The 12,505-nt window shown below is 48.3% G+C and overlaps 3 protein-coding genes across 5 annotated transcripts in view; all 3 read left to right on the top strand.

The window, feature by feature from the left end:
- The window catches only part of LOC128709464 (nuclear pore complex protein Nup88), a 49,439-nt gene extending 42,307 nt beyond the window's left edge, over positions 1–7,132 (top strand). The window contains exons 3-8 of the mRNA XM_053804461.1: positions 2,003–2,128; positions 2,493–2,859; positions 3,218–4,048; positions 4,137–4,477; positions 6,736–6,984; positions 7,066–7,132. Of these exons, the coding sequence (XP_053660436.1) occupies positions 2,003–2,128; positions 2,493–2,859; positions 3,218–4,048; positions 4,137–4,477; positions 6,736–6,984; positions 7,066–7,132 (1,981 nt within the window). The remainder of the gene's footprint in view (positions 1–2,002; positions 2,129–2,492; positions 2,860–3,217; positions 4,049–4,136; positions 4,478–6,735; positions 6,985–7,065) is intronic.
- Positions 1,730–6,475, top strand: LOC128709465 (opsin-1-like). Of its 2 annotated transcripts, XM_053804463.1 has the most exons (2): positions 1,730–1,747; positions 5,388–6,475. In XM_053804463.1, the coding sequence occupies exon 2, from the start codon at positions 5,400–5,402 to the stop codon at positions 6,456–6,458; it is 1,059 nt and encodes a 352-aa protein (XP_053660438.1). In that variant the 5' UTR covers positions 1,730–1,747; positions 5,388–5,399; the 3' UTR covers positions 6,459–6,475. The 2 variants fall into 2 exon arrangements, with proteins under 2 accessions (XP_053660438.1, XP_053660437.1); XM_053804462.1 differs by lacking the exon at positions 1,730–1,747 and having other exon boundaries at positions 5,343–6,475.
- A 1,220-nt stretch (positions 7,133–8,352) lies between the features above and the next one.
- LOC128709462 (sarcoplasmic calcium-binding protein) lies at positions 8,353–11,842 on the top strand. Of its 2 annotated transcripts, XM_053804459.1 has the most exons (6): positions 8,353–8,472; positions 9,731–9,910; positions 11,042–11,068; positions 11,142–11,309; positions 11,374–11,514; positions 11,612–11,842. In XM_053804459.1, the coding sequence occupies exons 1-6, from the start codon at positions 8,353–8,355 to the stop codon at positions 11,840–11,842; spliced, it is 867 nt and encodes a 288-aa protein (XP_053660434.1). The 2 variants fall into 2 exon arrangements, with proteins under 2 accessions (XP_053660434.1, XP_053660435.1); XM_053804460.1 differs by lacking the exon at positions 11,042–11,068.
- The last annotated feature ends 663 nt before the right edge of the window (positions 11,843–12,505 follow it).

Genomic DNA, 12,505 nt, shown 5'->3' with positions numbered 1-12,505 from the left:
GGCCGTTATCGTTTTTCTCGCCAGCCTTGTGGGAAATGGTAGTACTTTTTAATTTTACTAAATTATAATATACCTTCGGCACACCCCACCCGGTTTTCCCGGTGCTATGAACGAGTTTGAATCGCGTTTTTTTCTGTTACTGTGTCGGTATGGAGGCTGGCATCCTGGCTTCCACTATTCATATGTGAATTACAATGCTGACGGTGCAGAGTAACGAAAGCGATTTTTTTTCTCAATTTGATTCTGCAATGTAAAGATTTACAGAGCGAATAAAAAGTCCTGAATGGACGAGTTTTATGTTGGGGGTTTTTTTTTTTTGCTCCCTAAAAGCAATTTATCCTATTTAGGCGAGATGCAAATGAGGGTTTAAAATGAGCTAATCGCAAAGTGACCGTTATAGTGAGAATTTTAGATCATTTTGACCTCTTTATTTCTGACACTAGTTAGCTCTACTTATAGAACTCTCAGATGCGAATTTATGTATATTGATCGCTTTTTTTTTTTGTGGCAATTTTATCAATTAGAAGGTTTTTCCTGTTTAAAATGACTATGTACTAGTGGAGAGGGACAACATTGCAGAAAAAAACAACTCGTCCAGCTCGTTCCAGCAGGCCTCCAAAACGCACAAGTGTCAAACAAACGGGCGCAAATGTACAAATGATGTTTACTTCGTGTTTGATGGCGCACCGCACCATGCACTACACCGAACCTAGCGCCCGGGCCTAGTGCCGGATAATGTTCGAAACAATCCCTTTTCGCAACACCCACCTAGCGGGCAAAGCTTTCCCACCGACCTGACGCTGGCGCTGCAGTTTCCAACCACTTAGCGCCCATCCCATCGGTTGGCGGCCCAGCAGTACCACGTGGCGTCAAACCAGCGAGTAGCGAGCTTTAACTAACACGGTGGCACCCACCTCACCTCGATGGCACTCGAAATGGTCCACACGCCGCGAAATGCCGCGGAAGCTTTCGGTCGCCCGGAAAAAGGATTAAACAGTGCCGCACAATGTTTATAGATTTTTATTTACATTTAAATTTATAAATTAATTTGAAGAAAATGCAAAATACATGTCCGGGAGGCCGGTGCCGGTGTGTATATGCGGGAGAAAACTTTTCGATTTATTTGCGTTTGCCAACCGCCGGGGGGGCGGTCGAGGGTCCTTCCTCCTGCCGCTATGTTTTGCTCCCCGTGCACTCGCGCTACGAATTTCACACGCGCGAGAGTTAAGCGCAAGTATTATGCCATCTTTTTCCAAACTGGCCCGACCCCGAAGCCCTGGGCGCGTTTATTCGCACGGCAACGGCAGAGGCGACATTGGTGGTTTGTGTGTCGACGTCGTCGGTACTTGGGTTCATAATTTTCTCTTTGATATCAAATGGAAGTACGCCGTTGCACCACTTACCACCCATTTTGTGCGGTGTAGACCCATGGGATGCTGGGTGTGTTGGGCTGAGATTTACCCAACCATACTGCTCACTGTCTCTCTCTCTCACACTCTCTGCCTGGTCGGGTTGGCCAAAAACGCATCGTACGAAGGCTACCAAGAACGCTAGCCCGGTGCCGCGGTTTGTGAGGATTAATATAAGTCGGGTGTATTTATGTGTTTACACGCGGTTTGGTTCGTGTGTCACGGGGCCGAAAGTTTACAATAAGTGAGAGCTCGCTTTTACCTTTCTGTGGATGTATTATGATTCAATGACTCCCACCGGCAGCCAGCCACCCAATTGGGGGGGGGGGGGGGGGGGTGTGTGCGTGTGTGTTTAAATAAAGCCATTTTTCAACCAATCTTTTCGCTCCCGGCGATTAATCGAAATGAGCAGTACTTATGGCGAAAGTTTTAATTAGCATGTTGCAAAGGATACGTCAAGGATTACAGTAGAATTTATCGGGAAAACGGGTTTTACGCTTAAATCCATCGTCCATGTATACATGTGCGCGAGTCAAATTATTGCAGAATATGTTTTTCATCTGTTTTTTTTTCTCTCACGCTCTCCTTCACAGTGCTTACAATCTGGATGAATATCTGTTTAACGAAAATGCAATGGTCGAGCTGCTACAGATTCGCTGGCATCCGGCATCGCCGACAGATTCACACTTGCTCGCACTGCTGTCGGACAATTCGATAAGGTAAGCAACAGCCGTTTCCCAGAAAGAACAGTCCCGCAAACACTTAGATGCCTACCGAAGGTACGGCCTACCGTAAATGCGTTCTGCAAAACCTCAAAAACCGAATACCGAATACCATTTATGTCATCACACTTGGTAGAAACGCCCAACGGCAGCGGACACCCTTGTCCGAATGTCGGTGCATTTCTCCGGTACCACCGGATCATCGTTGATCCGGCATGATTACGCCAACATGGAGACACCGACTGCGTCTAGGACCCCGGCCCGATTCCGATTTCGCTAGCATTAGGTTTTGCGGACTGCTTAAACCGAAAACAACAGCAAGATAAAAAAAACTAACTGCCTATCCCTGTATGTTTTGCAGAGTGTACGATGTGGACTCGCTGCGTCATGTATGGCGCATTGGACCGACACCAACACCGCAACCCGTCAACGGTACCGGTAGCGGTAAGGCTGGGAGCAAACGCGCCTCCGCCGCCGGTATCGCCGGATCGCCCGGGCCCAACGTATCCACGGCCGGTATCACTTCGAAGCTCGCCTATCTTAACAGTCTGGGCGATACGGCTGTTGATTTTGACATCGCACCGCCACGTGTGGTTTCTTCCGCCACCGGTGGAAGTGGCCCTATCGCCGATACCACGTTCTCACCGACGACGACCCTGTCAACGACGTCGTCAACGGTCACCACAGCGAAACCGGCCATTACTCCGAAGGAAGGCACCCTCATGAATGTAGGTACCACCAACGCTACCTGGGCGATACTCTTGCACTGTTTGTTTGTCCATTCGCTCCCCGTCCGGCTATGCTGCCGTCCGAGTTCGTCCCGTTCGAGCACGTGACATGATGCACCACAGCTGAAATCATTCTCGTTTCGGGCGCACTCATTTACGGATGCATTGTCCCGCTCACCGTCACTCAGTCAATGGGTGTCTGTGTGTGGATGCGTTCCCATACCATTTATGTCCCATCTTGGTGTTTGCACAACCTCTTGTGCCAATATCGCATGTGTATTTCTTCCTGTCGGTTCTCTGAATATTCATCCGTTTATTTTTTTTTTCTTGCTGTTGTGTCCACTCATCCCCAACGCAGGATTCTTTGATCGCGCAGAAGAATAAAAAGGCCTCCGCCGGTGCAGCCGGTACGAAAGTTGAATGGCCGATAGTGATTCTGCGAGGCGACGGTAATGTGTATGTACTTTGTGCCGGCATCGACACCAATCGGCCAAAACTGCAGGGTCCGATTTCGATTCAGCCGCAGGTCGACGATAACTATGGACTCGATTCCTGTTCGCTCATCGTCATCCCGACGCTGCCACCGACGGTCATCATTGCCGAAAGCACGGGCAAAACACATCATGCACTCTTCCTCGAGGAGTCCTGCCCGCTCGAACGGTTCCACACGTCCGAGCTAGCCGACAGCAATCTTACCATGCACCCGTGCGAGTGGTACCTGCACGTATTGGAAACGGTCGAACTCGAGCTTGGCCTACCGAGCGTGGAGGAAACGAAGGAGGCCAAATCCTACTCGTGTCCGTTGCATCTCAAGCGCGACCCGCTGAACGAGGCCCGCTACTTTGCCTACCACAACGCGGGTTTGCACGCTGTCACGCTGGATTTCACTCGTCCGCTGCATGCATTCGTCCAGCAGGAGACCGAAGACGAGGATCTGGTGGAGAAGTATCCCCTGTTCAATTCACATAGCCGGGCCGAATACGTCGTTTGCACGAAGGCGCTGCAGAATGCCAACACGAACGCTGTGCTCGGTTTTACACTGCTCCAGTCACCTTCCGGGTTGGTATTGTTCCTTGCCTCCGGTCAGGTCGTTTCGCTGGATCTGATTACCGATCACAGTTTGATTCGAAAGTGGCCACTTGCGGGATCGAACAAAAAGCCCAACAATGCCGAATCACCCATAAAAAATGTAAGCATGTCTACTAAAAGAAACACGCTTTACCACACCCCGTGTACGGTATGTTACTGTTTTAAGGACGTTTCTCTTTTTTTTCCAGATGTTGAAAGACTCATTCCAAAAACGCATACAATCGATTCTCAAGTCGGGCCTCACACAACCCATCCTGAAGCTGGACCAAACCACTGAACCAACACCACAGGAAGCGTTCGAGCTGCTGACACAGGCTACGCGAATGCTGCGGGAGAACTATTTCGTGCGGCACGACAAGGCTCGCCAAGAGATAGAAAAACGCGAACACGTCCTAAAGCTGCTGAAGCAGCAGCAACTGTGCGATATTGAGGAATTGCAGGCGGAAAAGCAAAAGATTCGCGCCACGGCTGAACGGTTGGCAGAATTCTATGAAGATCTATGCGACAAGCAAAACTCCCTGTACAAGCGGTAAGTGGAACTTCATAATCGTTTTAAGGCATTTGCAACGTATGGACACGTGTGGGTTTACGATGGAATCCGACACGAGGCGCTGGCAACAAGACGTGCAACCATTTCTTTACAAACGAATAGTCCGCGCCTATAATCCTTGCGCGAGCTATTATAACTCAATTATCGCCATAATTGTGATGGCTCTCTGTCATACATCTGATTGATAACCGTTTTTCCTCCGTAAATCTGTAGAAATGTATTTATTATAATTTATTATTATGATTTTAAACATATTCGAAGGTTGTCAATGTGGTAACTTGGGGCATGCAATGCAAAATGCATATTAAGAATGCACATGCATCAAACAAATGCACTCGAAGACAGTACGAAGCCATACAGTTGAAAAGATCAGCTGCACTTCTATTGGTTGGGCGATTTTCTGCAGTTGGAACGCTTGTCTTGAGTAACCCCTTAGCGCACAAGTAAAGGGAATAGTTTGGAGGAATGTTTAACTCAATTATGAACATCGTTTTGCGCGCATAAGGCGCCCTATAAAAGGTGCACCCTGCGGTCAGTTCAAATTGAGTCGTTCTTGGTTCTTTGCAGCCGTTGCAACGTTAGCCTAAACCATAAGTCTGAAGTAGTTCGAGTAACATCGATTTTCTTCAGCTTATTGGAACATAAGTGAAAAGTGAAAAGTGTGTGTGTTTCGCAACAATTACCTTAACCGGCATTAATAATACCAAGTGCGAGGGATTTCTTCCGATCGTGGTAAGATGCAGCGCCAACGTCCCGAGGGAGATTCCGAAGGACCTTCCGATGGACGGGATGGATTGTCTTGATCATTTTCGTTTTGTCTTTCCCATTCTGTTGTGCAGTCGTAACAATGGCAGCCTTTGTGGAACCGCATTTCGATGCCTGGACGCAGGGATCCGGCAACATGACCGTGGTGGACAAGGTTCCTCCAGAGATGCTCCACATGGTGCATCCTCACTGGAACCAGTTCCCGCCCATGAACCCGCTGTGGCACTCTATCCTGGGCTTTGCCATCTTCATGCTCGGAATGATCTCGATGACCGGTAACGGTTGCGTGATGTACATCTTCACGAATACCAAGTCACTCCGAACCCCCTCCAACTTGCTGGTGGTCAATTTGGCCTTCTCCGATTTCTTCATGATGTTTACCATGGGACCGCCGATGGTGATCAACTGCTGGCACGAGACTTGGACGTTCGGACCGTTCGCCTGCGAGCTCTACGCCATGCTTGGATCGCTGTTCGGCTGTGCCTCGATCTGGACCATGACTATGATTGCGTTTGACCGATACAACGTCATCGTGAAGGGTCTGTCGGGAAAACCGATGACCAACAACGGAGCCCTGCTGCGCATCATGGGTGTGTGGGTGTTCGCCCTGTTCTGGACTCTGGCCCCGCTCTTCGGATGGAACCGATACGTGCCGGAGGGTAACATGACCGCTTGCGGAACTGACTACCTAACCCAGACGTGGCTGAGCCGCTCGTACATCATCATCTACGCCATCTTCGTGTACTGGTTGCCGCTGCTGACCATCATCTACTCGTACACCTTCATCCTGAAGGCTGTGTCCGCCCACGAGAAGAACATGCGCGAGCAGGCCAAGAAGATGAACGTCGCCTCACTGCGTACGCAGGAAGCCCAGAACACCAGCACCGAGATGAAGCTGGCCAAGGTCGCCCTGGTCACCATCTCGCTGTGGTTCATGGCCTGGACTCCGTATCTGGTCATCAACTTCACCGGAATCTTCAAGGCAGCTCCGATCAGCCCGCTGGCCACCATCTGGGGCTCGCTGTTCGCCAAGGCCAACGCCGTCTACAACCCGATTGTGTACGGCATCAGCCATCCGAAGTACCGCGCTGCTCTGTACCAGAAGTTCCCGTCGCTATCGTGCCAGGATGCACCAGCTGACGATGGACAGTCGGTAGCATCGGGAGCGACGCAAGCCTCGGAAGAAAAAGCCTAAGGAACTGTTCTAGTCTGACATGAATGAGAACCGTTGACCCGACCGTTGACTCGACTGCTTGACAAACTGTTTAGTATTTTAATTTGAGGAAGCAATAAACTTTTTTACGCCCTCCTGTGTTTCTACAGGCGGACGGGAAAGTGAATACCAACAGCGTTTATTATGTACTGATGTGAATGAAAGGACATGTTTTGTAAATGCCATCACTCTCTGTACATCCCACATTCCTCTAACACTCATGCATCGGTTTTTGTTTCCTTCCCCCATGAAATTGCAGGGCTCAGGAAGTGGTGCGGCTGTCAACGTTACGACTTCCAAAGGGATCCTTCTCCGAGAAGCAATTCACCGAGAGGATCGAAAAGATTCACCAGTCGGTTAAGTTGTTGCAGAAAAACGTTGATCAGGCCAAACAAAAGATAACCACGCAGCAGATAGAGCTGGAATCGAACAAGAAAACGGTAAAGGAGAAGACGTTCACATTGCCGGTCAAGCAGGAAGACATCATAAAGCAGATCATTGGAGAAATGTACGTATTGTGCAACGTATTAGCGTTATTGTATTAGTTCGTTAGAACTTCCATCTGATGTTAGTTTCCTTCCGCTTACAGGTACACACAAATCGATTCAAACGTGAAGGACGTGAAGAAGATGAGCGGCATTCTGAACCTCACCTGAAGGACTGGCACATTATTTTTATTATATTTACCTTTACAGCTTCACTTGTTTTAACTCTGAATTATCCGATTACTTTCCTTTTGTCAAGTAAGAGTTCCAAGACAAATTAAACAATAATAAACCTCTTACGTGCAAATCGGGCACGACGTGAAAATTCAAATTTCAATGACAACTCGCTACAGAAGAAACGTTTCACTGCTTTGTAGCGCCATCTATGGGACGATGAAACATTTCATAATAAGCCGCTTTTACACGTCCGAAACAAATCGAGCGAGAAGAATCGGTGCAAATTTCATGAACCGTCGCGACATCTAGATGTAAGAAGCGAATTCAATGTCATCTGGCAGTTGACAAAGAATTTTCCCAAGGATTTTGGAGTTGGAGCTGGAGTTTTTTTGAATTTGTCGTATAATTTGAATTAACTTTTTGTCACAAGACAGGCACCATAAAAACAAAAACCTTAGCAAAAAAAAAATATATGGCCAGTGAGGATGTAGTTTGTTCCGATATTTTTCGAACCCTTTCTACTTTACTAATAACATTCATCCCGGTAGTGGTGGCAACTGTTGTTTTTCGTTTTACACATAATTCACCCTTGCAGAACACCAAGACCATCGGGTCGGCAAAGAAGTGCGTGCGTACGAGCACACAAACCCAACATCGCGGTCACACACATACCACTGCCAAGAAGCCGGGTTCGAGGGAATTGGTGTGAGTGTTGTGGCCAAAAAAAAAAAAACAAGCACCACAACTCCGTTCGCCGATGGACCAAAAATACCAAAACATCCATGCACCAGAGCGGGATGCCTGCCACGCACCGACAAGACGACAAGGGGGTTAGCTTCCAACTTCAGCAGCAGCAACAGCGCGCAGCTATTTTTTGGGACCGTTGGAGTGATAGAGAGCGCTGCAACTCGAACGTACGGTGTGTGCGAGATACGGAAAAAATTCAAATTCGTCGTCATTTCCAGTTGCTGACTGCTAGCGATCGGCGTGTAGAGGAAGTGCGTCGTGGATTCGGCAAAACCCTCTTTCGGTGTGTGTTGCAAAAGTCGAAATACAGCACAGTTGAAACAATTCCAATTCCAAAGCCGCTCGTTTCCAAACAAATCGGCCGCTTGTGGTGATAGAAACAGAAGTGGTTCAGTGAAAGGTCAAGCTAGTGGATTTCACATTTCGCGTTGTGACGGAGTTAAGAGAAGAAGAAACGCCTCATCAAAATGTCTTTTGCACTGTTGCGAAGCCAAAGCCGACCAGCGCTGGCTGTGATCGAGCGACAGGCTCGGGCCCTCTGTTCCACCCTGGCAATAACCGACTTTTCGCCTAAAACTGCAGGAAAGGTAAGCTTTTTTTATCTTAAAAATGTGATACCAACGTAACTACGTAAATAGGATCTCGGTCATTGAACGGACATTTGCGTCTGGACGAGCCCCCTGTGAAGAAATCGCTGCAGAGCAACAAAACCCATCGCTTTTAGGATCCTCAATGTGAAAAAAATATGAAAGTCTCATTTTTAGAACGCATGTGATAATTGTAACCCATTTTCAGTAAGCATTAGCCCTACTTGTTCGATGGAAATTGTTCCACAACAAAGCAAAACCTCCACAACACGATACGACATCTACGAGCCATGCGCAATAAGAACCTCTTCAGCTCAACTCTGCTCTTCGGCGCATTTGCAACGCATCATTGCACCGTACCGAATGTTGACGCCGGAACACCAGAGGACACCACCAGGGACAAATAGTTGGAAAACAATACCGACACCACGCGAAACGAAACGCCACAAGCTTCAATCGCGCTTTGTATGATTGGCTATGCTCTGTTATGTCATGACCGATTTTGGGCTGGTGCATGTGTGTTATGTTGCACCACTGCTAACAAGCACTTTATTTATTATACCCGGTCTCCCGACCGAAAAAAAAAACCCTCCCAGACGAACCCGTACGGTGCGCCCCCTTTGCGCCCTTTGCCATATGATTATGTTGCGGGTAGCGCATGTCTCTCTTTCTCCAGTTTCTCTTTCGGGGGATTATTATTCGGTAATAAGTAGAAAGGTCTACGGTGGCATATCACGTCACATGACGCGAAGGGCCAGTCCAACGTGTTGGTGTGTTTGACCGTAGGGATAGGTTTCCCTTTTAATCATGCATCGAAATCTTTGCCCAGCTCCATTCGGGTGTGATAAGCACGGCAAGATATAAGCGTCCGTTGGTCAGCTTCTTATCCAGCCGAGCGGTTCAGAGTGCTCTAATTGTGACCCCGGTGTCCTACTTATGCGCCTTGCGCTCCAGACGACACGTAGCGCATGTTGACAGGCTGATAATGATTTATTTGTACAAGAGCATCATGCAGCGGGCAGGCATGTTCTTGCTCACGTTGTCACCGTTCTCAGCCAGGCATTTGGTAGCTGGGTCAATGATGACTGTTTCACGTGGTAAACCATTGTGACTGTTCACACATTGTACTTGGAACATAATTTCAATTACCTGCTCTGCACCAGTCCCTTGCACCTTTCAACCGTCTTCGCCAGTTCTCCGGACGCATCTGTACCAGCAGCCAATGTCGCATCGCTAATGCTCACTAACCTTTTTGCAGACGACCGAAAAAAAGGCCTACCTGCAACATTGCCAACCCGGCAAGAGCTTCGTCTCGACATCCGTGCGCAAGTACTCGAAGAAGACGGCCGCCCCAGAACGTGCGTACAACAGCGATTCGGATTCGGACTCGGATGACGAGCGCGATACCACTCCGCGGCAGCGTCAGCGTAAGGAGCGTGTAAGTATAGCACAAAAAGACGCATGCACTACCAACCGATTGGACCGTGATCGTGGCACGGCTGATCTCAAGGTCTTCACGGGAGCTGATCCCCGTGCCCCTTAGGGGTCGATCAGCCTCACATCGCCGTTCTTCGGAACACAGAACAGTTACGTAGCAGATTCGAAGGTACCTGTTTCGGACAAACGCACACAGACGCAGGCACGTGGAGGCTGCAAGGTCATCTTTTGAGGCGCACAACAAAGACCCAAAAATGAGGGTTTGTTGTTACCTAATTCTTCTCGTTCCCTACGTCACAGACGTGGGCAGTCTCGTAACGACGGCGAAGAGAGAATAGAATTTAAATTAAAGTGCGGACTAAACGGGTTTGAAATAGTGGAAGCGATCGTCACTCCAACGCCAACCCTCATTACATATTCAGCTTAAGATCATGTCTTCCGGCGACTTTCGTCGTCCGCTTTAGTTGATGGCGGGGGGGATAATCTGTGGGCGGAATAACTCGAATCACAGCACACCCCGGTCTATAATCGTCTTTGGAGCTCCTCATGAGACAACGGCAGCCAGATTTTCAGCTGGTTTGTAGCGTTTATGGGACCGTGTTATCATGCTTAAGTAGGAATAAGCGGCAGCGGCACACATCACACCAACACACGCTCAACGGCGGTGATCGTTCCGCGGATAAGCACGCGTTTTTGTTTTTTTTTTTACGATCATTCCATCCACAAATGCAGCAGTAGATCGCTGAACTTGTGCGTTGTGTGTGCACAGATGTTGCCAATATGAAAACAAAAGCAGCGATAGACACAGACCAATGGCAAGTGGCATGGCAGTTTTGTTAATTCTGTATCTCCTTTCCATTTTACTCACCAACACATTTGCTAAAGCAACAGCACAACACGCGCACTGGCAAAACCAGAAAATAAAAACGTTTTACCGACGTTCGTTGACCGGCTAGCAAAAGGCGCGTTGCAATTTATCGTGCGACAGACACGTAGACACGTTTGGTTGTCCCATATCTCGCGAATGGAAAATCTGGCGACAATGAGTCGTTAGATATAATGACTGCTCATGATCAAGGCTAAACAGCGAACATGAATTACTAACACTTTCAATGCTTCCCATTTTGTGCAGGTCTTTCACACGCCAGAAAGGAACATGGTATACTAACATGGCTGCACGTTTGCACCCTGAACTTCGATTTACTCATCACACGTTTATGCTTTATTTTTAGGGCAATTCCGAGTTCTGGCGGCGTAAGATGCGTACCCTGCACGGTGTGCTGGATGTCAACAAGGATGGGGTCATCTCGTACGACGATTTTATGTTGCTGACTGAAAAATTTGCCTCGCTCGGCCATTTGGACGTGAAGGCGAAGAACGAATTCCGTGACATCATGAGAGTAAGTGCCGCGGGCTGCATCCCGGCGGGAGCATTCGTTTACCCGTTTTCGCTTTGTTTCGCAGACTACCTGGGAATCGCAGTGGGGAGAAATTACGCCCTACAATCTAGTCACCGTGGAGCAATACCTCACCGAGATGCATCATGTCGTCAATGATAAGGATCTCAAGAAGAAGGTGCACCGCTTTCTGCCCTACCTGTACAGGGTAAGCCTTACACGGAACCGAATCATGGACGAAGCCAACCTCTCAAAGCCGGCAGGATTTTGATCGTTTTGTATCGTTTCCTTTCCCTGCTTTACAGGCCGTCGACAAGGATCGGTCCGGGTCGATCTCGCTGAACGAGTTTAAACTGTTCTTCCGCTGCCTGGGTCTGACGGAGGAGAATGCAGCTGTTTCGTTCGCAGTGATCGACAAAAATGGCGACGGCCAGATTACGCTGGACGAGTTCGTCAAGCTCGGCAAAGACTTCTTCGTCAGCGAGAAGGAAGCGCACGTGTCGCGTATGTTCTGGGGACCGCTGGTTGATCACTAGAGATCGTTCGTCCAATGCGAATCTTCACAATTGCCACGACATACACGCACGATTGCGCAATCGAACTTACTAATTAACCGTAGGATGTGTCAAGTGTTTTAGGGTGTAAGTATATGGTAGCCTGTAAGCTGATGGTTTGTTCTTTCCTCTGTCCGTGTCGACTCGTTCGTATACTTTTCCACTCCACCACTCCATTTCATACATCATGCCGGGTGTTAACCGGACGAGCTTCTAACCGAGAAAATGTTGTGAACACAATTCAACAGAATGTAAGCATCATTTGTGATAGAGCAATAAAGCGTATTTTGAATACAAAAACAAACAGAACAACAAACCGAACAATTGTGGCCCAGCAAAATGGAGGCGCAGTGAAGCGCATTTGGCTTAATGGATCCTGCTAATGGAAAACTAATCACTATCGACACGACACTATAAAAGAATCCAGCAATTGCCATGCGCACGCAACGATGGTTTCAACCCGTGTAGCAGTTCTTGTTATCGTAACAGTTGGTTGTTTCGACTCGATCCCCATAGGCTTTGGAGCAGTTCTGCAGTACATCCATCACCCGGAGTTGCTAAACAGCAAGTGCAAAATAAGCGGCAACACTATATGTAAGTGCGAATATTGTTTCGATTCTCGCTTTATGTCCTACATCGAATTTA

The sequence above is a fragment of the Anopheles marshallii genome, chromosome 2 (assembly GCF_943734725.1).
Source record: "Anopheles marshallii chromosome 2, idAnoMarsDA_429_01, whole genome shotgun sequence".
Taxonomy (NCBI): Eukaryota; Metazoa; Arthropoda; class Insecta; order Diptera; family Culicidae; genus Anopheles; species Anopheles marshallii.
Note: the sequence above shows the minus strand (reverse complement) of the source record. Positions and strands in the feature narration are given on the sequence as shown.